Source organism: Theropithecus gelada, chromosome 14, assembly GCF_003255815.1.
Source record: "Theropithecus gelada isolate Dixy chromosome 14, Tgel_1.0, whole genome shotgun sequence".
NCBI lineage: Eukaryota > Metazoa > Chordata > Mammalia > Primates > Cercopithecidae > Theropithecus > Theropithecus gelada.
In genome coordinates this window covers 70,674,271-70,700,365 of record NC_037682.1, presented here as the reverse complement: position 1 = coordinate 70,700,365, position 26,095 = coordinate 70,674,271, and the positions used below count along the sequence as shown (strand labels likewise).

The window sequence follows — 26,095 nt, the reverse complement described above, 5'->3', positions numbered from 1 at the left end:
CACAGTCATAAGTAGTAGACTAGGTTCTGAACCCAGGCCTATCTGACTCCAAAGTCTACCCTTTTGCCTACTATTTTGTTGCTGTTAACTCCTTCTTCATGTTTTGTCAGTCTAATGAGACCATCACGTGTCTCAGTGGCAGCTCTTTCATGGTTTCCCAGTGATTAGGGGGCTGACACTTCATTGTTGATGATAGGCTGCATGAGGATCAAGCAAGACTGTATATGAAGCCACTTTGGACACTGTTATGGGCTACATGGGCTATGGGATGGATTAGTGGTGGGCATCTTGCCAGTCATTTGAGTATCGGTGTCTTCATTGTCAGGTTCGCCTGGAGTGGCCCACAGACTTAGCCATCAACCCAATGGACAACTCACTTTATGTCCTCGACAACAATGTGGTCCTGCAGATCTCCGAAAACCACCAGGTGCGCATTGTCGCCGGGAGGCCCATGCACTGCCAGGTCCCTGGCATTGACCACTTCCTGCTAAGCAAGGTGGCCATCCACGCAACCCTGGAGTCAGCCACCGCTTTGGCTGTTTCACACAATGGGGTCCTGTATATTGCTGAGACTGATGAGAAAAAGATCAACCGCATCAGGCAGGTCACCACTAGCGGAGAGATCTCACTAGTTGCTGGGGCCCCCAGTGGCTGTGACTGTAAAAATGATGCCAACTGTGATTGTTTTTCTGGAGATGATGGTTATGCCAAGGATGCAAAGTTAAATACCCCGTCTTCCTTGGCTGTGTGTGCTGATGGGGAGCTCTATGTGGCTGACCTTGGGAACATCCGAATTCGGTTTATCCGGAAGAACAAGCCTTTCCTCAACACCCAGAACATGTATGAACTGTCTTCACCAATTGACCAGGAGCTCTATCTGTTTGATACCACTGGCAAGCACCTGTACACCCAAAGCCTGCCCACAGGAGACTACCTGTACAACTTCACCTACACTGGGGATGGCGACGTCACACTCATCACAGACAACAACGGCAACATGGTAAATGTCCGCCGAGACTCTACTGGGATGCCCCTTTGGCTGGTGGTCCCAGATGGCCAGGTATACTGGGTGACCATGGGCACTAACAGTGCACTCAAGAGTGTGACCACACAAGGACACGAGTTGGCCATGATGACATACCATGGCAATTCTGGCCTTCTGGCAACCAAAAGCAATGAAAACGGATGGACAACATTTTATGAGTAAGTATCAAAACAAGGCCATTTGATGATTTTGTTTCATTAATTCATTGTAGGATTAGAGGTAAATTGATGGAGTATTTTGTTTTAATTCAGGATTTGGGATAAAAACCATTACCTTTAATACATTCTACATGTTCATATTCCACATGATTTCTCCTAGGAAGGAAATGGTCTAGCGGAGAAGGCATAAGCTTTGGAGTCAGAGGAGCTGGGCATCAGCTCCCACTCTCCCATGGACTTAATCCCTCCTGGCCTCAGTTTCCACATCTGTAGAATGGATACAGCAGATACCTGCCCAGCATACCACAGGGAGATGGTGCAGATGAAAAGTACTTACCTGATGAAGTGCTAGCATCTTCATATGACCACTGTCCAGAAATGTGGCAAGGGGAGAAGGAACAGGCACATGCGGATGAATTTTCCACATAATTGCAGCTCACATCTTCAAATTCCAAAAAAAAAAAAAAAACCCTTTTCATTTGAACCATTCTGCATGGAACTTTTCTTATGAAGTGTATTGCATACTTCCCTTCTCAAACACACTATATAGACATAATGAAACCTTTCTTTTTATGATTCAGGGTCATTAATAAGGAACAACAATTGCATATTATGCTGTAATATGAGGAGAGCTTTCAGGAAGTGGGGAAATGAGGATATAGACCCCTTTGCCCCAGCCCGAAGTGATTTTAAACCATTACTTTATTAGGCCCTGTATCTAAAGGGAAGGTTTCTCTGCCTCCTCCCTTAGGGTTGCACTGTGGTGTCACTATTTATTTCAGTCCTAGTGCCCACCTCAAGTAGCTCATTTCTCTATTCTTCATCCAGTAGAGGACTTCTTAAGAGGTGTGGTCAGAGAACCAGAAGTTCAGCTTATTGTAATCCTAGCCACAATTAAATATATTTATCTGGGGTGTTCCTCTAGGAGATATTTTAATGAATGGACGAACATCTCTTTTTCTACTTAGATTTTTTAAGCTGCTTTTTGAGGTCTTAGCCATGGTTCAAACGACTGAGATTGCTGAATATGTCACCATTAGATAAGCATGTGAGAGGTGGGGAAGGAACTAGCCTTGTTGAGCATCAGCTGTGGTCCACAGCATTGAATGCACACAACAGCTCTGAGGATGGGTGATTATTATCCGTTTCACAGACATAGAAACTGAGGCTCTGAAGGCTCCTTTGTCCACTTTTGATAGTGAGACGTGGCAGAACAGGGATCGCAGTCCAAGTCTGATGCCAGAGCTTGAGCTTTCTCAGTGCTGCCCTGCTGCCCTCCTTGCATCCTACCCCCGCACCACTGCCGCACTGGGTTTGTTAATTCCAAATGAACTTGACTCCTTATAGTTTTTCTCAAGCTTGATCAAGCATCAGTTTCTAACAGTCCTAGCAGAATCCAAAGGAAAAGGATCTGTAGTCGATTTTTAAATATAATTTGAACAAAAATGTCACAGCCATTTTTATAAAGTTCACTGGCTAAATTCCTTTCTCCAAACAAGGACCTTGTTAATTACAAAGAAAAGACAACGATCCAGGAAAACAGCAATTATCTTGATTAACTCATTGGAATGGAAATACGCTAAATAATTCCATTTTGCCCATTGCCCAGTGGAAATCTCTTACACATTATTCAGCCAATACAGGGGTTTCTTTGTCAGAGCAAGTCTGTGCACTCAATTAGTTCCCAAGGTCACTCCCTCAGATCCCAAACCGAATGCTTACACATCGCTGCATCCGTTACACTCCATCACCCCTGAAATCTAAAACGGTTTCCTACACTTCCACCAGGAAAGATCCCTCCCTTTCTCTCCTCGATGAAGTATACAGCTATAGTTGATGTTTAGTGAAGAAGGAAAAGTTTTTACAATTACTTTTTTATAAAATGGCATCTGGAATTCCGAAGACTGCACTTCATAGCAGTACCAAGAGTGGTTATCCTTGTTGACACACATCAGAAGTGGTAGATAAAAGTCCTAAAATAGAAAGGGAAACTAGTTTTTTGGTTTTGTTTTTGTTTTTTGGGATCCTACTGTGTGCCAGGCTCTTTCCCATTTAATCTTCACAGCAACCTCAGATGGCAGGAATTATCATCCACATTTTTTACATATGAAGTACAGAGAGATTAGATAACGAGCCTGAAACCACACAGTGAGTATATAGCAGGACCAGAACACAAGTCCCTGTTCTTTCAACTGTACTGGCTAAGGTCACCTACATTCTTTGTGACTTATCTGTATGATAGGGATGAAAATAGTTATCTATTTCATAGGAATAGTATGAGGTTCAAAATTTCAGTGAGATAAAATATGGAAAGCTCAGTGTCTGATTGATTATAAGTACTCAGATGATAGCTGCTGCAGTTGGTGGTGTTGTTGCTGTTGTTATTGTTCTGAATGCAAGCAATATTAGTAGCAATACCAGTAATTGCAGAAGTGTTGTTTGGGTGTGAAAGGTATTTCCCAGGAGCAATTGCAAGTAAACTAATCAAAGGAGTAGACAAAAGTTTTAATTGGGGTAGGTAGGAATCAGAGGTCAGGTGAGAAGAGCAGAATCAAGTATGAGAGATCAAGACATGAACTAAGAAAGAAGTCAGATTCCTGAGAATATCCAAAGTCAGCTGGAAAATAACACTCAGAGCCACCCAAGGCAAACTGGTCCAGCTCAGACTGAGAATGAAGCAAGGGTGCCAGACACCTATTTTCATTGGCTGCGAGCCATGTGACTCAGAGACAGGCTAGCTGGCCTCCAGACCCGAGTCTCAACCAGACAGAAATAATCCCCTGCCCTACCCTATTTCTGGGCCGTTATGAGGACTAAAAAACTAAATAAATACTGAAAGTAAAAATACTTTGCAAACTATGAGGCTCTCTAGAAGTAGAGATGTAATGATATTTAATTATGGTGTTTCTTAAGGATTTGGACGGATTTTGCCAATGAACCATTGCTCTAGTGAATTTTCTACCTTTAGCGTCATGAGGCAGTTTAGTAAATTATAACCGAAGTGTTCTATTTTTCTAAGAAAATTTGCCCAGGCTTGCCTGTGACATAGGCTATTATTGAAACAAGCTGTTTGGTTGGTTGGTTGGTTAGTTGGTTTGGTTTTTCAGATGGAGTCTCACTCTGTTGCCCAGGCTGGAGTGCAATGGCATGATCTCAGCTCACTGCAACCTCCGCAGTTCTGCCTCAGCCTCCTGAGTAGCTGGGATTACAGGCACCGGCCACCACATCCAGCTAATTTTTGTATTTTTAGTAAAGACGGGGTTTCACTATATTGGCCAGGCTGGTCTCAAACTCCTGACCCCAAGTGATCCACCCGCCTAGGCCTCCCAAAGTGCTGGGTTTACAGGCATGAGCCACAGCACCCGGCCTGAAACAAGTTTTAAGTCAGCTTTGTCGATCCTCTTAACAGATTAAATAGTACACCTAACATAAACATCACACACTTCAGAGCACCTTGATTTATAGAGTTCACAGTTTTGGAGAATCAAGATTACTTTCCTCCCCTCAGCCCACAAGTCTGCTGGTAGGAACCTCAAAGGAGTCTAAAATGCAGTCCCCATCTCCCATGTGTGGCATCAGTACTCTCAGACTTAGCTCCTGGTCAGATGGCATTTGGTGGCTGAGAAAATGGCCTGATAAGTATGAGGCAGGTTCCAGAATTGACTTGCTGGATGGGTATGAGCAACACCCTTCCCTGAGTTTCATAGGGGAAGGGGCTCTGGCCTCCCACAGTGCCCTGTGACAGCTCCTGTTATAATTATGCTTGCATTAACTACTGTGAGACCCTTGCAAATTTGTCTTTGCATCAAGCTTAGAGTTTGCCAACTGGTCGGTTGACAAATAGTCAATATTTTATAATGACTTGTAAATTCAGAATGGAAGGGAAATAGAGACAGGAAGAAAAGATAGGCTGTAGTGAGAAGAATGCTAAATTCACATCTGAGCACCAGCATTGCCAGTGCTCCCAATGGGACATAAAAGTCAACTGAAATGGGTCAGACGAAGAGATTTGGCTTCTGTTTTTTGCTTGGCAATAGGGAAGCTGGAAAGTGCATCATTCCCAACCTTATCATGAAAATAACCCAGACAAAAGGTAAATTTGTGCATTTCCTTGAACTCCTTCTCTCAAGTCAAATCCAAAGAGAGACAGACTCTTGCAGAAAGAGACAAGATGTGGGTCCTGGCTTGGCTGGGGCAGATGTACCTACCCCAGGGAGAAAGAATTCAGCTGGGATGGCTGGTGAATTTACAAAGGCTAAGTGTGTACTGGCAAGAGAGTCTGAAGCCCTTGGATGCTGTAGCAATTGGGCAGGTCCATGTCTTCTTAGGGACTTTTTTCTCTACAAATCCCACCAGGAGCTTTTCCACAGAAAAGAGTGAGGAAAGATTTAAGAAGAAAGTGTCCCTTGTGGTAGACCTGGGAGAAGGTCACAACAGCTGCTGAGGGAGGAGCATATACCCCCGACCGCTCTACCCAGACCCTGCTCACTTCATCTTCCATCAGGAACAACACCCTTCATCCGTGAAGAGAAGGGCAGTGAACACTGTCCTGCCTAGGCACTGGGGAAAATCCTTTCAGCTGAATGAGGGAAGAAGAGAAATGGAAAAAAAAAAAATCCCACATACCTGAGAGTCAGAACCCTAGTGAAGGCTTTGCCACCACCGTAGTTAGCTGAAAGGCTAAAAGCATCAGTGAAGGGCAGAAGACTGTTGGGAGGGGGTTAGAGAGAGGCAGGAGCACGGAAAGAGACCCTCTCTCAGTCAGCACAAAGGCAGGACCCAAGGGCTGAACTGTGGACCTTGAGGGAAAAAAGCCCTCTGGCAAACCAGTTTCACATCCTAAACACAGGGAATTGCTAAGGGAATTTAAAACCTATGATGCACAGAGGTTAACCATAAACAAACTTCAAAGCCAACCCAAATCCTAAGTTAACCCAAACCCTCTCCCAAAAGTCCTAGCAGAAGGAAACTCACACGCATTTCCAGGCATAAACCTGTCACTCAGGCTCTACCGTGCTACACAAGATGTCACGCTTTCAACTGAACAGACAAAAGGGCAAGAAAAGGCAACACATTCCCAAGAGGCAAAGAAATCATCAGAATCACATTCAGCTAGGACACAGGTGTTGAAACTATCTGTCAGAGAATTTAAAATAACTATAATTATTTTAAAGGTTCTAATGGAAAAGGTGAACAATGTGCAAGATCAGATGGATAATTTTAGCAGAGAGACGGAAACGATAAGAAAGAATCAAATGGAATTGTTAGAAACGAAAACCACGGTTATAAGGATGAGGAATGCCTTTGATGGACTGCTTTCTCCAAAGGGCACAGCATGACACAGCTGAGTCTTAGAAGACAGTTAATAGAAATTACCCAAACTAAAACACAGAGAGAAAAAAAGAGCGGAAAATGCAGAACATGGCATTCAAGAGCTGTGGGACAATATCCAGCAGTCTGATATACATGTGATTGGAATGCCAGGAAAAGAGGGAAAAAACAGGGCAGAAGAAATATTTGAGGAAATAATGGCAGAGAATTATCCATAATTAATAATGGACACCAAACCACAGATCCAAAAAGCTCCAAAAACACCAAGCAGAATAAATACATACAGACACACACACACACATACACATTTCTAGCCATATATTCAAATGGCTGAATTAAAGAGAGAAAACCTTAAAAGCAGCCAGGAAAAAAGAAAAAGCATTTTATAAGAGGAACGAAGGTAAGAATTACAGCAGACTTCTCATCAGAATCCATGCAAGCCAGAAGACAGAAGTGCTGAAAGGAAAAAAAAAAAAAAAAAAACTGTCCACAGCCAGGAGTGGTGGCTCACACCTGTAATCCCAGCACTTTGGGAGGCCAAGGTGGGTGGATCACCTGAGGTCAGGAGTTCGAGACCAGCCTGGCCAACATGGTGAAACCCCGCCTCTACTAAAAATACAAAATTAGCCGGGCGTGGTGGTGGGCACCTGTAGTCTCAGCTACTCAGGAGGCTGAGGCAGGAGAATTGCTTGAATCCAGGAGATGGAGGTTGCAGTGAGCCAAAATTATGCCAGGGCACTCCAGCCTGGGCAACAGGAGTGAAACTCTGTCTCACAAAAACAAACACACAAAACAATTGTTCACTCGGATATTATACTCAGTAAAAATATCTTACAAATGAAGACATGTTATAGAGGTATAGGCAGGGGTAAGGGAACCAACAAAGGATGCTAATAGCCTGGGCAACATAGCAATACCCATCTCTACCAAAGAGATGGGTACCAAAAAAATTTTAATTAGCTGGATGTAGTGGCACACACTTGTAGTCCTAGCTACTCAGGAGGTTGAGGCAGGAAGATCACTTTTGAGCCTAGGTGTTCAAGGCTGCAGTGATCCATAATCACACCACTGCACTCCAGCCTAGGCAACCGAGTGAGATCCTGTCCCTAAGCAAATTAATTAATTAACTAAAAATAAAAATAAAGGACGCTGAGGCACCCAGGCACTAAAAACAGTGAATAACCATTAGCAACCCCCAGGCTGCAGAGCAAGGTGGGAAAGTCATAGGATATTGTGACTAAAGTCCAGTGGGAGCTGTAACGATGAAGGAGAAGCCCCCTGTTCGAAGCTGAAATCATGGATCGACGCAGCCGCTGTTAGAGATTCGGCACTGGAGGAAAGAAGGAGTGAGGAAAACCTTCTGAATTCCAGTCTCTTGCCAGTGCCTACCACGGACTTAGCTTAACCAGAAGCGAGCCAGTGAGAGTGCCCCAGTGACACAGTCTGCAGGGGTCAGCTGCTCTGGGCAGAGAGAGGACAAAGAATGGATCCCCCCAGATCCATTCTGGGGGAACAGAGAATAACCAGCACAGAGACTGACCGGCTGTGTGACATGTTAGCCATGAGCAGCCAAGCCAGGGTTCAGCCTCAGATCTGCCTGAACCCTAAGCACTTCCTACCAGATGTACCACCTCAAGTACAGCGTGGCAGAGTGGGCCAGATCTGGGGAATCCTGAGGGCTAGAATTCATTTTGGGTACTTAATTTTGTAGGAAATGGACAGCAAGTACAAGATTTTAATGCAGAAGCCACAAAGTGCTCTGACTCTGATCCAGTTTGGAGTAGCTAATGACGTCGTGATGACATCTATTACAGTGACTTGGGCCAGGGGAACTATTGGTGTGCCTGGGCCAGCAACCATAATTATCCACAGACAATGCAGTGCCCAGTTCCTTGACATGGTGATGGTGTTGTCTGAAACAATCAGAAATGAAAATCATACAAATCAAATCTTATTTTTTAACCAAAAAGTTAAGATCAGCAAAAGTTTAGTATCAAAGGGCAGTTGAGCATTTTCCTTGCCAGCCGTGCATAGTAAGTGGCTCCAGATGAAGTATTGAGTGTGAAAAAGAAAGCCTTGCAGTGTGTGTGAAGATATCCTTTAGCAGTCTTCTTCTGAGAGCCAGGTTCACAGCAATTACATGAATCTCTTTTTTTGAGATGGCGTCTCACTCTGTCACCCAGGCTGGAGTGTGATGGTGCAATCTCGGCTCATGACAACCTCCACCTCCCAGGTTCAATCGATTCTCCTGCCTCAGCCTCCCGAGTAGCTGGGATTACAGGCACCCAGCCACTGTGCCTGGCTAATTTTTATATTTCTAGTAGAAACAGGGTTTCACCATGTTGGCCAAGCTGGTCTCAAACTCCTGACCTCAAGTGATCCACCCGCCTTGGCCTCCCAAAGTGCTGGGTTTACAGGCGTGAGCCACTGCACCCGGCCTATATGAATCTTTTATGTGTTTTCTTTCACTGTGCTCCAAAAATACTTTGGCTAAATGGAATGAAGAAAAATCAGTGGGAGGAAGTAATGAAAAGCCAATCATCTGGCCATCCCTATCACACCCCCCAGGTAGGGACTTGGCATCGCTGCCAAGTCAATTGCAGTGGTAGCAAGCAAAGCCTCCTGAAAAAAAAAATACTGCCAGTCTCCTTGACCCACTTGAGACTTGCAAAAACAGTGTTTTCTATACCACAGTGATGAACCCAAAGATTTTTATTTGAAATGGTACCATTTTTATAGGAAGCATGATGGAAAAAACACATTCTTTAAGATTAGACAGACCTGACTTTGAATTTATATTCCTCTACCAGCTGTGTGATCTTAGGCAAGTTGCTTATCCTCTCTAAGCCTCCTCTTCACCATTTGTGAAACGATGATAATAATAATGCCTACATCAAAAGATGATGATGAGCATGGTGCTTGGTACCTAAAAGACACCACATGAATGTTAGTGACCTTTCTCCACCTCAGCTGGACAAGGAAAGGTAAAACAAACGAAGTTCTTAGTTGCTGTCAGTCCATGTCTTGAATCAACAATAATATCTGTTATTTACTTATATATTTATTCATTAAGTAAACATGTACTGAGTACTGTCGACATGCTGGGTACTCCTCTGGGCACTAAGAATACAGACAAGGTCCCTATCCTCATGGAGCTTATATTAGGAGGAGACAGACAACAAAGAACAAATAAATAAGTATAGTGAGGTCAATAAGAAAATATGATACAGATGTTGGGGGACTTATCTGTCTTAGAAGCAGTGGTCAAGGAAGACCTCACTAAAGTGATAACAGTTGATCTGAAACATGAATGATGACCGGAACGAGCCATACCAACACCGGAGGGAAGAGCCTTCCTGCAAAGGGAACAGGAAGCATGAGCACCCCAGCATGCACTGACTTTGGCATGTTTGGGGACCAGAAGCAGATACAGGGAGAAGAAGGACCTGCTGAGGAGTGACGTTCCAGGTGAAGTCAGAAAGAAAGGCAGGAAGGAGCCAACATTCAGCCAACGTTCATTGACCATCAGGAAGCACATGCTATATGCCACGGGGATACAGCAGGGTCCAAATGAAGTCCCTGCCCTCAGGGAGTTGACATTCCACTGAGGGCAATCTCCTGGGGTCCTGGGGGCCCTGGGAAGAAGTTACCCTTTCATTTTAAATACGTTACCTCTTTTGATCTTCATGTGTCTCTATAAAACAGGATTATTATCCCCATTTATAGAAGGGAAAATAGAGGCTCACCGAGGTTATATGATACAGCCTGCCTGAAATTGTATCATTTGTAGTGGAGACTTGATGGTTAGGAGGAACACAGAGCCAAGTGCCCATCCTCTAGATCACATTACTGGCAAGTGTAGAGCCAGGATTCAAAGCCTAGACCATCTGGCTCCAGAGACCTTTTTTAAAAACTATTCCCTTCATTCCTCTTGATGAGAAAGAAAGAAAATTTGCCAGTACTTTGTGGGTTCCCATAATGAAAGCTGTAACAAATGTAACTAAGCCATTGTCCAGATGCCACCCAATCATGGGGCCGGGACTTGAGGCAGCCACTTGGAGCCCAGAGAGTTCAGAGAACTGCCCCTTCCTTCCAGGTCCCTGCACTGTGTCGTGGCAGCTCTGTGGTGGAGAAGAAAGGGTTCTGTAGACGTGGCTCACAGGGCAAAGGTGTGCAGGGCCCAGCGGACTGGCAACCCTACCTCTTCCCATCCACAGTCAGAAGGAACAGTTCTGGTGGGATAATTACAGGTATCGATCAAGCAGCAAAGAGATCCAGGTCATTTCCCAAGCTCTGGAAGGTACTAAAATGAATGAAGAGGAGACAAGAAATTTTATAAATTGGTTGCTCTATTTGATGTTCATTTAATTAAGACATTCAGTCCTTCTAATGGAAAATGTGAAGAGTGGAAATTACTGGGTTTTTTGACCATCTTATATAAAATGAAAACCAGATCTTAAAGGCATGGGGCCTCTTCATTGTATCTTCTTTAGGCTCAATTTAATTATGCCTTACAAGCTACCTTCAATAATAATTGCAGTTGTCTGCCTTTGTACAAAGCCTCTTTCTGTCTTCAAGACTAAAACTCTGGGGAGATACCCAGGGAGATTGCCAAAGTGTTATTTAGTACGAGTTGTTGTTTCCATATTTTGGCATTCGGCAAGTGTTTATCATGTACCTACTGTGTGTCCAGCTTGTGCCAAGTCCTGTAGGAGGGAATGTGTGAATGAATCATGGTGTCTCCTCTCCCACAAAGCAGGAAAGAGGCCTTGCACATCCAATCCTGCACTCACTGATTCGTTCAGCCAGCATTCCCTGCCTTTCCTCTCTATGCCAGTTCCAATGCTGGTGAAGCAGAGATGCACTGAGAGCCAGTCCTCCAGGGTCACGCTGCTGGCAGGTGGCAGAACCCAGATGGTGTCAGTCCACAGACTCCACAGACCTGTTCTGACCTCAAGCACTCACAATCCAAAGAGGGGGACAACTTGTACATCAACACTGCAGTGCAGGGGAGGCATTCTAGGATAGAGCTGTGCACAGGATATACTGGGAGAAGGAACAGGAAAAACCAGGGAGGGCTTTAGGAGGTGGCATTTGAGCGAGGCCATGGTAGAAGTAGTGTCAAAGTGACATCTGACCCCCATTAACAATCTATCAATTCTTATCTGTAAAACTCCACAGCTGCCTTTGCAGTGTCTTACATGGTATAATAAAATCTTTTTTATGCGGTTAGGTCAGGAAAGTAGACAGTCCGAGTGAATAGTCTTATTTTAATAAAGAGTATGTACAGGGATTACAGGTGTTCAAAGAATCAGCCTAGAACAGCATCCCATCCCATTAAACTGCTGGACTGAAATGAGTCTTCCTGTTGATTAAAAGATGACTCAGGATCTGACTGGATCCAGCTCAATCATGAATCACAGATACAGTTAAGTTGACCAGGGCAAAACCAGTTTTGGGGGTCTTGATTTTTAGCTAAAAAACTTGGAGTATCCCAGTAATATTTTGCTGAAAAGTTCTGGAAATTGTTGTCTTCAACTTGCCCTATAAGTGAGACTGTCCTGTCTCTGCACAGCCTGGAATTTAAGGCATCTGCCTCCCCAGATGGCCATGCTCATGAGCTCTCACATGTGGTTTTACCTGGCTTGTCACAACACCTTTCTGATTATGAAAATAATCCATGTTTATTATTTTTAAATCATGGAAATATATGTAAATAAGCAATTCAAATCACCTGTAATTCTACCTCCCAGAGATAACCACTGTCAATATTTTTGTATGTTTCCTTCCTATTCAAATTTCCAGTGGCCACAAATGGTTAAAAAGAATCCCAGCCTCTCTCAGTGTTGAAAGCAGCAGAGCTCTGAGAGGGTCTCCACATGAGAGAAGTCTTCGGACATGCATCTCAGATCTTTACCGCAAGAGACCCTCCTTCTTGGCCGCCGTCTCTCAGAACTCCTGCTCACTGAGCTCTGTGGGGCAGTGCACCCCTTTGACCATCCAGTCCAGGTTTCAGCCTCCCCTAGGCCAGACTGACCTTTTCCTGGAAGAACCTGACTCAGTACTAAGGAAGAGAAAGGAGAAATCATGGCAGGACATGGGTTTTTGAAGCCCCCAACCACCCACAGGAGAGCCTCTGATAGAGCCACAGCCTTGCCTGCAGCCCTGCCCAGGGAGTGTAGTCGAGGCCACAGCACTGCCTGCCATCCTGAAAAGGCCCCAGCCCCAGAGGCGTCCAACTTCCCCAAAGGCCACCGGCCCCTCCCCCAGAATTGGTCTTAGGCCAAAAACAGGGGTGATTTGTTCAGAAGACCTCTACCAATGCCTCCTCTGTGGCAGAGTGTGCCAGGGACTGTTGGATTCAGTGTAGAGTGCTGTGATCTGGGCCAGGCACAGGCACGGAAACAGTTGGCAAATGGCAGAGTCTGTTCTGCAGCACCCAAGTCTGACCTTGGGCAGAGAATTCCTGAGCAAAGACCTGCCTAATCTCACCCACCAATGATACCATTACCACCCACCTATGATACCATAGGAGCTGCAGACCCAGGAATCTCAGCAAGAAGCCAGGCCCAGCTGAAGAAAGAGCCTGGACAGAGCTGAACTCTCTGAACTTTCATTGCCCCATTGTGAAAACCCTCACAGGAACCTGGGGGTCAGCTTTACCCCAGAAGTAAAAACAAAACAGTTAAAAAAAAAAAAAAAAAAGCCAGTAGGGAGACCCGAAGTACACAGGGGCAACCATGTCCAGGAAGTCAGTCAGGAATATTGCCATGTAGAGGAAGAACTATGTCCCTATTCACACACAAGTGCAAAAAGGCTATTTAAGCCTGCCATTTTACACTTCAGCCTCCTCTAATTAAAAACAATAATTAAAATGTTAATAGCCCACTCCTGCCAGGGAGGAGCACATGTGATGAATACTTGCAAATGGATGGTACAGAAATGTTCATTGAAGACACAGAGGCAGGTGGCAGTTTGGAAGCACATAGATCTGAGTTTGAATTTTGATTCCACCCACACTTAATTAGCTGTGTGACCTTGAGCAGGTGACTTCACTTTTCCAAGCCTCAATTTCTGATCCTCCAAAAAGGAGATAATACATACCTTTTAGACTAGGATTAAATGAGGATTACATGAAAAGTGTATTAAATGAGGATTACATGAAAATGCATGAAAAGCCACCAGCACCATGCCTCGTATATTGGAGGTGTTCAACGATGGTAGGTATTTCTTTTATTATTATCAGGAGAATAGTAAAGAGAATTAAGATTCAATTATGATGCTTTAGAAAGACCATACCTGAGCAAAGCTATGGAGTTCTAAGAGTTGCAGATACAAAAATGCTTAGTGCCAGATGTAAAATCTAGATGGAAAGGGTTGCAACAGGCAAGAGGCCATTTATCTAGCCTGAGTCCTGGTTTGAATTCAGAACCCCCTTTTCCCAGGATGTGTAGAAACCTAGGAAACCCCTGGGTAATAGCTCCCATTTCTAGTGTTTTTTCAGGAAAAACCTGTATAACCAGTTCTTGCGGGTTTTGCAGAGGGTATTCAGGCATCAAGCTTGACTACATCATTTCTGGGGAGTCCCCCATTTCTAAAATTCTGGGTCAGCTGTCTCATTATGGCCACCATCATCTCACCCCTTCACAATTGAATTCTAGTTTATAGCTGTACTCCTGGGCAGTAGGCTGGTCAGTGGTGTCATCCCCACTGGGTTAGGGAAGGGAGACTCAGAGAGGTCAGTCATTTTCCTGCAGCTGGATGTCAGCAGGTGGAGTCACATCCTGAAATCTATGTACCAGGTCCCATGCAAGAGATGTGGGAGACATGGGAATGTATCCAGCCAGAAAGAAAAGCAGAGCACAGCAAAACCATGGCATGAGGTAGAATATGCCAAGTTCCAACTAAAGCACCATTATATTTCTACAACTCAGTTCCACCCCTTGGTTTCCAGGTATGACAGCTTTGGCCGCCTGACAAATGTGACCTTCCCTACTGGCCAGGTGAGCAGTTTCCGAAGTGATACAGACAGTTCAGTGCATGTCCAGGTAGAGACCTCCAGCAAGGATGATGTCACCATAACCACCAACCTGTCTGCCTCAGGTGCCTTCTACACACTGCTGCAAGGTAAGTCAGGTGGGGGCCAGGGAACTTTAAGGCAGAGGGGTGGGAAGACCCCTTTGGAGGAGGATGGCACAAGAAATAGGCTGCTGCTGGAGCTGTCCAAGAACAGGAAAGCATTGCAACTCTCTGTATTATCACCTAATTTACAAAATATACCAGCCTGAGTCAAGTAAATTATCTCTCAGAAGCTTCAGAATAATATTTTATTGTCCTATTCTGTTATCAGAACAAAGGTCAGTGAATTCATTAGCTGCTAATCCAGGCGACCTCACTATTCTGCCATCCTAGTGACTCCCAGATTAACAGACACACTCACACTGGTGTAGGTGAGGACAAAGGACAAGAATAATTACACGTAATTATGAAAGGGATGTGATTACGGAGAAGTCCTTCCTGAAGCCCACGTGAGAAGGTTTGTGCCTCTTTTAGGATTTCATAGAAAAGAGACCCTTCTCTGCATTTGTCACATCATCCTGTTATGGGTTGATCTTTTAGCTTCAAGTAAAAAGATTTCACAAGGATGAAATCTTGCTGTTAACTATCTGCCTCAATTGTTCTCGTGGGATGTGGTGACCCAGGTGGGCTTGCAGCTTTGTGGGATTTAGTAAACTTGAAAAGAAAGAAGCCATCACCAGGGAAAGCTCTGCCTGATTTTTTCCTGCTCTATGGATGGCTCTTTGTACTTCCAAAGACTTTCACACGAAGCAGTGAAAGGAGCCTCAGGCTAAGGGTCAGAGGCCCAAGTTCTAGTTCTGACTCTGCCACCACATCACCAACGGACCCTTGGTTTCTTCTCCAGAAAAAGAAAGCAAGCTGAAGCTGTGTGGAATGGGGTGAAGCGGTGAGAGGAGCAGGGGTTCTGGGTGGGTGCCAGTTCCCACCTGTGTGAACTGGCTGGAGTCACTCTTCTTCTCTGAGCCTTGGTCTCTGGGGCTGGGAAATGGAGCTGAATTTTAACACCTGCCCCACAGGGCTGCTCAGTCGATCTCTTTAGACAATGTAGTGACTAGCATGAGCCAAGCACATAGTATTACTCGATAAGCAATTCTATTAGATTCATTAATTAATTAGCAAGCAGCTTAACTTACCATAAGAAAATAAATGTATATTCTTACAACCACTTTTATTCCCAAATTTAGTCCTTTGCCTTTCAAAGAGCTCCAAGAACAATAAAAGTTCTCAAAGAAAGAGAAACCACACACTGGAATTTCTTCCTCACAAAGCACCTTTAACCGTGGTTTTTGAGGAAAACTCAGTGTTTTCATTTGTTCTCACACAATAGTCATCAACAGAAGACTTCTGTGACCAAATATAGGCAGAGGTGGGGTTCTCCTCACCATCAAGCAAGGAATCAGCTCTGCAGTGGACACCAGTTGGGTGTCCCCCAACTCAATTCCAGCACTATCTACCTGGAGATAGCCTCACATCCCTCAGATTGAGGGCTCAGTCCCCAAAACTGTCCCGCCATCCACCATACTTCAGATACCAGTCACGAATCTGGGCCTCTGGAACTTCTATCTGACTGGATTCTAGTTGAGGTTTCCTTGACTGCTTCTTTGGGTGTAGTTAACTTACTGGAACAGCTCACAGAACTAGAGAAATACTTATATTTACCAGTTGATCATAAAGGATATAGATGAAGAGATGTGTATGCCAAGATGTAGGGTAAGAGGCATGGAGCTTTCACACCCTCCCCAGGTACATCACCCTCACCCCTCCATGGACCTCCATATGTTCAGTTCCCCAAACCCTGTCTTCTTGGGCCTTTTACGGAGGCTTCATTGGAAAGGCATGGTTGACAACCATGTAGAAATGTGATTGGACAAAAATGGTAAGATCTAAACCCAGCAAGGCCCGTCTCTTCGGATTCTTCTTGGCCTCTCTGTGCAGCACTCATTCCTTCCTCCAGGGTATGCAGCAGGATCACCTCTGAAATGTAGGTCTCATGACCCACAGTCAGATTCGAGTCCTGCCTTGGAGAGGAGGGCAGGAGAAGGTCAGAGAGAGAGGCAGAGATTGTTTCGTAAGGTCTGCTTTTGAGTCTGAAGTGCCTCAACATTAGAACAAAAGACTATAACAAGGGGTATAGGAGTTATGAGCTGGGAACCATGAATATATAATCATAATGTCACAAGTGGGTTGGGACAGACCCCAGGCATTTCTGCTCTGACTGGATGATTGCCAAGCAAAGGTACAACTTCTGAGGCAGCCAAGATCTTGCCTGACCAAGGACTGCAGGACCATCAGTTACTCAGATGTCTTGTCCTTCAGGCCTGTCTTCTTCCCTGTGATTAAGAATTATCCATCCATTCCATACTGCTAAACGGGCTGTGAGTATTTTTCTCAAAGGTTCATGTGGGCTTTCTTATATTTGGGCAACTTTTTAAAATTTGAAAGTGCCACATTCCTCAGTTTTAAAATGTACCATCAATTTAATAACAACTTTTTAGGCAGAGGGAAAAAAGTCACACTGCTCAAAAGGCATACATGGACACATTCCAACTTCAAAAAACATTAAAATGTGAAAAGAAAAAGCACTTCTTGGAATCCAGGAAACATGGTACCTGTTTTTCCTCTTTGGTAGCTCTGCCAAGCTCTTTCCTTCTTGAGTACCAGGCTCAGATGCTCAGTTTTGCAGCTGCCTCACTAGAGTCTTTGTGAAAGTTCTTTCGGTTTCATCTTCTGTTTAAACTGTGGGAAGTAATAAGAACTAGCTGCTAATGAGCAGCGGCCTTGGGAAGTCACAGCCCACATTAAATGGGATCATCTGAGATGGGCCTCTACAGATGCTGTTCCCTCCAAGTCACCATTAATGGACATATGTGGATTCAGCAAGGCGCAGCTTTAAAGGATAAATTGACACAGGCTTTTTCACTGTTCAAAGGCAGAAAAATATAGATTGTCAGTGAATAATGCATAGCAAGTGTGAGGCAGATTTTAGAATTTTGCATGTGTGATAGAGAAAGATGGAGAGAGGAGGGAGTGAGAGAGAGGGGTGCCTATTTGATGCCATTCTAGCGGGAAAGATTCAGTGAGGGTTTCCCATGAAAACCATTGCTTAATAAGTGTCTTTAGTGCTTGACATAGCCTGGAACATAACTAGTTTCGTCCAGCAAAGATTTACTGAGCACATATAATCCTAACAGTGATGATAGCTAACATTTTTGGAGCACTCATTAACTGCAAAGCATATTTTCAGCATTTTACATTAAGCAGTACCTCATAAGGTACCTCATATAGTACCTCATATGCCTAGGAGGTAAGTATTGTTGTCTCTGTTTTCTGAATGAAGGCAGTGAGAGGCACTCAGAGGTTAAGTAGCTTGCCGCAGTCACACACCTAATCGGGTGTTTGGACCCAGACAAACAGGCTTTATAGAACCTATTCTCTTAACTGCCAATCTAAAGACAAGGGGCCCTATATCCAGGACCATGTTCAGCACTAGAGAAGTTCACCATGATGTGTGTGTGTGTGTGTGTGTGTGTGTGTGTGTGTGTGTGAGAGAGAGAGAGAGAGAGAGAGAGATGGGATGGTGGAGATAGAGGAGAGACAAGAGACACACATGACAGTGACTAGCACAGTGCCAGGCACATAAAACCAGTGACAGCTAACATTTACATAACACTATATGCCAAGTACAGTTCTCAGCTCTTCATATTCATGATCTCACTCAATCCTCAGAGCATCCTGCAAGGCAGGGTACGATTATTGTCCCAGTGTAGTGATGAAGTACCAGAGGCATGAAAGGTTAAGAATTTGGCCAAGGTCTTACAGCAAGGCAGCCACAGAGCTGGAACCTGAGCCGAAGTAGCCTGGCTCCAAAGCCAAGCTCTTAATCTTTGTGCCATAGTGCCTTTCACAGCACGCACTCAAATATTGGAGAATTTGTTCATTAACGGAGCAGTGACTCCCACACCCCTCAGCTGCGAGACCACTGAGGAGGCCCATAGAGAGGCTGAGGGGTGTACAGGACAGGGAGTCATGTATTCTGGCCAGTGGAAGAGGGGAAGCTTCTGGAAAGAGATGACATTTTAGCAGAGCCTGGAGGGAGTCTTAAGCCAGCACTTACTGAAGAGGGGGGCAGTGCAGAGGAAACAGCCAGGGAAGGGCCAGAGACAGGAGAGTGCAGCACAAACCCAGAGACAGTATTTTCATCTATAGAAAGCAACTCTATGTGCATTTTACAGCTGAAATCTACTTCTTTCAACAGAAGTTTCATTTAGTTAAAAATCTAAGTTAAAATGTTTTAAATCAAATTTAAAATTTCAAATCATTTCTATGCTTAAATCATGGTCATATGCCCGTGACAATGATTTAAAACGTGTTTATGTTTTTGTTTTTGTTTTTGTTTTGGCATTCTGTCAGTGGTTTAAGTGTCAGAGTTATATTTTTCACCTTGTTATAAAGAACATTGTTACCTTAGAGTGTATCAAGAGCCTTAAAACTGTTCAACCTGCCAGGTATGGTGGCTCACACTTACAATCCCAATGCTTTTGGAGGCTAAGGTGGAAGGATTGCTTCAGCCCAGGAGTTCAAGGCCTGCCTGGTCAAATATTGAAACCTAGTCTCTACAAAATATTTTAAAAATTAGCCACGTGTGGTGATGCATGCCTATAGTCCTAGCTACTTGGGAGGCTGAGGTTGGAGGACTGCTTGGACCCAGGAGTATGAGGTTACAGTGAGCTATGATCACATTGTACTACTGCACTATAGCCTGGGCAACAGAGCAAGACCCTGTCTCCAGAAAAAAAAAAAAAAAAAAAATTCAACCCTTTGCTCTAGTAATCCTACTTTTAGGAATCTATTTTGATTTGAAAATCTAAAATGAAGATATTGGATATTGATTTATCTGAAAAGTATTTTTGAGGTATAATTCACATAGCATGAAATTTACTCTTTAAAAACATACAATTTATAAAGCTGTGCGATCATCGCTATGATCCAATGCTGGAACATGTTTATCACCCCAAAGAGAAATCCCATACCCATTAGCAGCTGCTCCACATTCCCTCTTGCCCCTCAGCCTTTGGCAACCACTGTCTCTAGAGAGTTTTGCCTATTCTGGACATTTCGTGTAAGTGGAGTCAGACAATATGTAGCCTTTTACATCTGACTTCTATTTCACTTAGAATGATGTTTAAACTAAATATATACAGTGGTACTTATAATTCTGAAAAACTGGAATCAAACTGAATATCTATTTGAGGCTTGCTTAAATAACTTATTTTCATACAGTGGGATATTATATGGTCACTAAGAAAAATGTTTATGAAAAAATATTCAGGAACATGATATAATACAATGATCAGTGAAAAACTCTGTAACTGTTTTAAAACTCTTACCTATTTTAAACTGCAAGGGCATTTGGAAATATCCGAAAATCTACAAATATACAAAATATTTACAATGGTTTTCTTTGGATATTGAGATTCTGCATGGTCTTCTCCATGTATTTTCCTCGTTTTCTTCAGTGATGATATATTGCTTTTACAGTTAAGAAAAGCATCCTTTAAAGTCCCCTCCACTGCCTCTGCTGTCCTCACACCTCCCTCCCTCTTCGATCCTTCTGAGCAGTCTGTGCCTGTCCTCTCCTGCAGACCAAGTCCGGAACAGCTACTACATTGGGGCCGACGGCTCCCTGCGGCTGCTGCTGGCCAACGGCATGGAGGTGGCACTGCAGACCGAGCCCCACTTGCTGGCTGGCACTGTCAACCCCACCGTGGGCAAGAGGAATGTCACACTGCCCATTGACAACGGCCTCAACCTGGTGGAGTGGCGGCAGCGCAAGGAGCAGGCTCGGGGCCAGGTCACTGTCTTCGGGCGCCGGCTGCGGGTGAGCGAGGCCTCTGGAGGTGGCTGTGTCCTGAGGGGAAAGGAGAAGGGTGAATCTGGAGAACTGGTCCCTGTTCTGGAAATTCCCTGGGACCTCAGTTTACTCATCTGCAAAAGGGGGAAACTAAAGCAGGGAACCATGTGTGATCAGAGACCCTTGTATGTCTTTTTAGTTTTGACTTGTAGAAAGACTACTGGCTTTGGTGGTAGATGGGTCTGAGTTGAATTTCCAGCTTATATTATTCCCTGAGTGAGCTTGGACAGATCACTAGTCTTAGAGCCTCAATTTCATCATCTATAAAGTGGGAAGGACAAGACCAATTTTACAAGTTGCTACAAGGATTAGAAGTAATAATATATAAAAAGCCAGGCGTGGTGGCTCACGCCTGTAATCCCACCACTTTGGGAGGCTGAGGCAGGCAGGTCACGAGGTCAGGAGATCGAGACCATCCTGGCTAACATGGTGAAACCCCGTCTCTACTAAAAATACAAAAAAATCAGCTGGGCGTGGTGGTGGGCGCCTGTAGTCCCAGCTACTCGGGAGGCTGAGGCAGGAGAATGGTGTGAACCCAGGAGGCGGAGCTTGCAGTGAGCCAAGATCACACCACTGCACTCCAGCCTGGGCAACAAAGCGAGACTCTGTCTCAAAAAAAAAAAAAAAAAAAAAAGTAATATATTAAACGTCTTAGAGTCTGGCTCATAGCAAGTGGTCAATAATAGCTAGTCTTATTGTTATTGCTATTATTTATTACCATTATTGCTATTACTATTGCTAACATGTCCCAAAATTCAGTTCAGCTACTTAGAACCTAAGCTACATTCTCCAAAATGACCTCACCTGAGCCATCACTGCTGGGGCTGGCATCATGGTCTTATATTCAGAGTGCTTTTGAATATGTGGATGCCCTGAGCCAGCTCCTTGTCTGCCTCACATCCCATGTTTCCGTAGAATACAGCCTCTGCCAGGGCCTGAGTGCCCAGCTTCTTTTTCCACCACCTTGAGAAAGGCAGGTGATGAACAGAGGGAAAGTTAATGAACTAGCCGTGGCTTTCAGCATAGCACCTTGCAGGCCACGGGTGCTCAAGAGATACCTGCTGACCTGAAACTAACTACAGAACTGAGCTACATGTTCCTAACATTCCAGAAGTGTCCTCAGAGCAACACAGCTCAGACTCTCTTAAGTCCCCTGCCCTTCAGCAAAGAAAGTTCATTGAAGCCCCTCTTTTATACATGAGACAACCGAGATCCAGAGAGGGTAAACGATTTTTCCAGAGTCTCATAGCGAGGTGTTGGTAAAGACTAGAAAATAGGCCAGGCACAGCAGCTCATGCCTGTAATCCCAGCACTTTGGGAGGCTGAGGCGAGCAGATTGTTTGAGGTCAGGAGTTCGAGACCAGCCTGGCCAACATGGTGAAACTCCATCTCTACTAAAAATACAAAAAATTAGCCGGGCATGGTGATGGACACCAGTAATCCCAGCTACTCAGGAGGCTGAGGCAGGAGAATTGCTTGAACCTAGGAGGCGGAGGTTGCAGTGAGCTGAGATCGTACCACTGCACTCCAGCCTGGGCAACAAAGCAAGACTCTTTCTCAAAAAAAAAAAAAAAAAAAAAAACTAGAAAAATAGGCCCACAGCAGCTACAGAAACATTAAGTGACTTATCCAATATCACACAACTGGCAAAACCAGGCTTCATTTGTTCCCTCAACAGCCAAGAGCTCTAGCAACTACCTACTGTGGGAAACAGCTTTGCAGTAGCTCTCTGAGGAAGGCCTAGCTTTCTTTGTTCTCTGCGGCCTCACTGAGCCCGTCTGAATTTGCAGAGACTCCTGCATGCGCCTCTGAGGCAGTGTCCTCAGTGGGAAGTTTGACCTGGGTTTGATTCCCGCCTGTGCCGTGTGGAGCCTTGAGCAGCTCCTCTGAGCCTCAGGTGCCTCTGCAGAAACAAGATAATACACTCAACGCACCTAGCCCAGTGCCAATAGACTCCAGGTGCTCAATAAATGGCAGCGAGTAGCATGATTAGGATTTCCTCTCTGCTGTGTGAACTGGACCAAAAGTTTCCTAGGCTTTAACTGGTCCCTCTCCCAACCTGAGATTGATGGTGCTGTAGTCAGGTGGCCACATCCACATGTCCTCCCAAATAAATGGCCACCCACAGTGGTGGCAGGTGGCATTAGAATGTTAGCTGGGTGTGCCTCCCCATAATGGAGCTCATTTTTTATACAACTGGGAACTTTTTTAATAAAGAGGTGAAATAATCTCACTGCCGCCCCTGCCGAGCACAGAACGCATTAGGCGGCTCCCCAGTGAGCTGTTTAATTTTATTAATTTTGCCAAAAAAGGTACAGCTCTCCTTCACTAGAGATCCTCCAGGGATAAAGCGGGGCAGCTGGCTCAGTGGTACCACCCTGAGGGGAGTCATAGGCGGACCTTCCAAAAGATACTTTAAAAAGGCCTCTGTCATTGTTGGTGGCACAGCCCCCGTATCTTCCTGTGCCCTCTCTGAGAATAACACAGCTTCAGCCTCCAACGCCTCTGAGTTTTCGTGGGAATCATCTGCCACACAGTTTCTGCATCTGCAAGTGTGTCTGATTACCCCAGGGAAGGTAACCTTATTATAACCAGGTCATTCACAGCTAAAGTCAGCATCGTCATTATAAATCTTTATTTTCAAGGCCTTAGGATTTGTATGGGAGAAGGGGGAGACACACACGTCTCTCCTTCCTGGGATATGACCAGGATCATTTGCTGTCATTTAATGGAAATAATTCCAACCATTTATTCAGTACCTTCCATGTGCTTAACACTCCACTGATTTACTAAGTTTCTTCAACCTTCACAACAACTGTTGTTATACAGAGTAAGAAACTGAGACTCGGAGAGGGGATGGCACTTGCCCAAGGTTGATAGAAAAGTTGGTCACAAAGTTGCAGCTAGAATCCTGGTCTTCATTCCTAGACCTGGACCCAATTTTTTTAACCACACAGGGATCCAGAGGGCCTTTCATTGCCTTGGTCCACACATGCCATTTTGCATCACGTGACCTAATTATCTGCTTTCCTCTTGGGTCTTCTTTACTACTTGTCAACCTTAAGCAATGACTAGTGGAAGAGACAGAAAATGTGCCCAAATGTCCCATAAGGCCAGACACCAATTAGCGGGAACCGGTATTTTCGCTCCAGAATACCTGGCAATGTTTCAGGGACCACCAATGCCTACAGGGCAAATCCAAATACAGAAACAGGCCCCTGAAGTATATTTCTTTATTAAAATATAAAAACCCTGACTTACCACTATGTCTGTAGGAGCCCTGTCCTTCTGACTCTGAAAGGAAATTGAAGTGTGTGCTGACCTAGCAGCCCAGGTGGAGTTTATACAAAGCACTCCCGATCCTGAAGGCAGGAGCAAAGTGCCTCAAAGCCAGGACTGTGTCCCCATTCGGCCCACAGCCAAAAGAACCACCCCAGTGACAAACGCTCACCGCCTCCCAGCACCTCGGGGAAGATGTCAGGTACTGACTCTGGCAATCAAGAAGCCCTGATTGTCGTGGCAAGGCAGGAGACACCCCAGAGGGGCTGGGAAGTCCAGAGCCCCCAGAAGGCCAAGAATTGCTCAGAGGACCACTGAGTATTTGGTGGCACGTTGTACGGGTGAGAGTCAAGTCCAGACTCCGTCACTCACCAGCCACGAGATCCAGGGTGAATCCGTTCACCTCCCTGAGCTTTGGTGTCCTCGGTGTCTGGTGTGGAGCAGACGGGTCAGTTTATTTGCTGGGCTCACTTGGTAGGTCCCTTTTCAGCAGGGAGTCAAGAAGGATCTGCCTTTTAAAATGTGTCCTCATTAGAAGAATCGCATTAGAAAACATGCAGATCCTCTTTGGTCACAGCTACTGATTTCGCAACATAGGCATCGTCTTCATCCTCACAACAGCCCTGTGCAATTGGCATTATTGTCCCCATTTTACAGGTGAGGAAACTTCACAGAGCTGACGAATGACAGAGCCAGGATTCAAACCCATGTCTGTTGCTGCGCGGGACCTGTGCTGCCTCCTGTACTCAAGATCTTCCCAGTAGAGCTGAGAGCCACGTGGACCATCAGACCAAAGTTCTCATGGTCCAGATTAATGTTCTCTCTCATTCCAATCTTTCTCCAGGTTCACAACCGAAATCTCCTGTCTCTGGATTTTGACCGTGTAACACGCACAGAGAAGATCTATGATGACCACCGCAAGTTCACCCTTCGGATTCTGTACGATCAGGCGGGGCGGCCCAGCCTCTGGTCACCCAGCAGCAGGCTGAATGGTGTCAACGTGACATACTCCCCTGGGGGTCACATTGCTGGCATCCAGAGAGGCATCATGTCCGAAAGAATGGAATACGACCAGGCGGGCCGCATCATATCCAGGATCTTCGCTGATGGGAAAACATGGAGCTACACGTACTTAGAGAAGGCAGGTGTCTGTCTCCCTGCATCACTGGCCTTGCCATGCAGAAGGCCAATCGTTCATGGCCAAGCCCAGCCTGGTGGCCTCAGTGGGCTATATCTGACCCATGTCTCTGAAAGGAAATGTTCAGGAAAATCTGCCACAGAGGGCAGGGGGTCCCAAGAGGCATCTAGATGGATCATGGAGATGGCATGGCAGGTGGCGGTCCTAGGGCAGGAGAACATGAAAGACCTGCCTGATAGAGTAGAGGCCCAAACACTCACTGGACTTGCAGAGCAGGACTCACGGTTCAGACCCAGGCCAAGGGTCTGCTCCCAGGTCTAGGGCGTGTGGTACAATCCAGTTGTGGAGAACTAGGCAGAAGCCTAGGGATCAGTACTTAGGCAGGAGGCACTGAGCTTCAAGTGCTGGACATGGCCTTAGTAAGTCTATTCTGCTATAGGGTCAGAACTCATTTCATCCCAGGGGTAGGAATCAGAAATGACCTAAAATCAAAAGTTGGTCTCAAATAGGAGAAAATGGTAGCTTTTCAGCATAAAGCCTTTAGGCCTATTATCTGCTGATCTTTTCCTGAGAACAAGTGCACTGCATGCCCCAGTTCTGGTATCCAGATCCCTGCTTTGTTTCCTGACCCTGGTGACCCATCCAGGGCCTACACTGTGCTTGCTCTGAGGTGAGTCTCCTCTACACACTGGGTGAGTATCCCCAAAAGTGACGTTCTGTGCTAGTACTAAGAGAGAGACCTTGGAGGTCATTCAACATACTGAAAACCCAAACCCAGAGAGGAGAGGAACTTTCCCAGGGCCACACAAGGAGTCCATTGTTAGAAACCGGCTTCTCCCATTCCCATCACAGCCTGCCCTACCCCAGGGTAGGTGTATGACCTGTCATTGTGCAAAGCCTTAAATGCCCTTCTCAAATATGGTCTTCATGCTGCAAGCCACAGGGAGTCAGCAGAAACTGTTTAGCAGGTAAAATAAATTGTCAGACTGTGTTTGGGGGAGCTTATTCTTGCCTGAGTAGGAAGATTGGTTTGAGAAGTCCGGGGCAAGGAAGCCAGACTGCCGTACACACTTCAGGCCAAAGCTTGTCGACCATTCTCACACCCCACCACACACAAAAGTAACCAGGTCTATACTGCACAAAGGGGCAAACGC

General features: G+C 45.2%; 1 protein-coding gene across 1 annotated transcript in view; it reads left to right on the top strand.

Annotated features, from left to right (window-relative positions):
* The window catches only part of TENM4 (teneurin transmembrane protein 4), a 787,121-nt gene that overhangs the window by 743,537 nt on the left and 17,489 nt on the right, over positions 1 to 26,095 (top strand). Inside the window, exons 28-31 of the mRNA XM_025357209.1 lie at positions 326 to 1,203; positions 14,489 to 14,661; positions 20,256 to 20,491; positions 24,648 to 24,944. Coding sequence (XP_025212994.1) covers positions 326 to 1,203; positions 14,489 to 14,661; positions 20,256 to 20,491; positions 24,648 to 24,944 — 1,584 coding nt within the window. The remainder of the gene's footprint in view (positions 1 to 325; positions 1,204 to 14,488; positions 14,662 to 20,255; positions 20,492 to 24,647; positions 24,945 to 26,095) is intronic.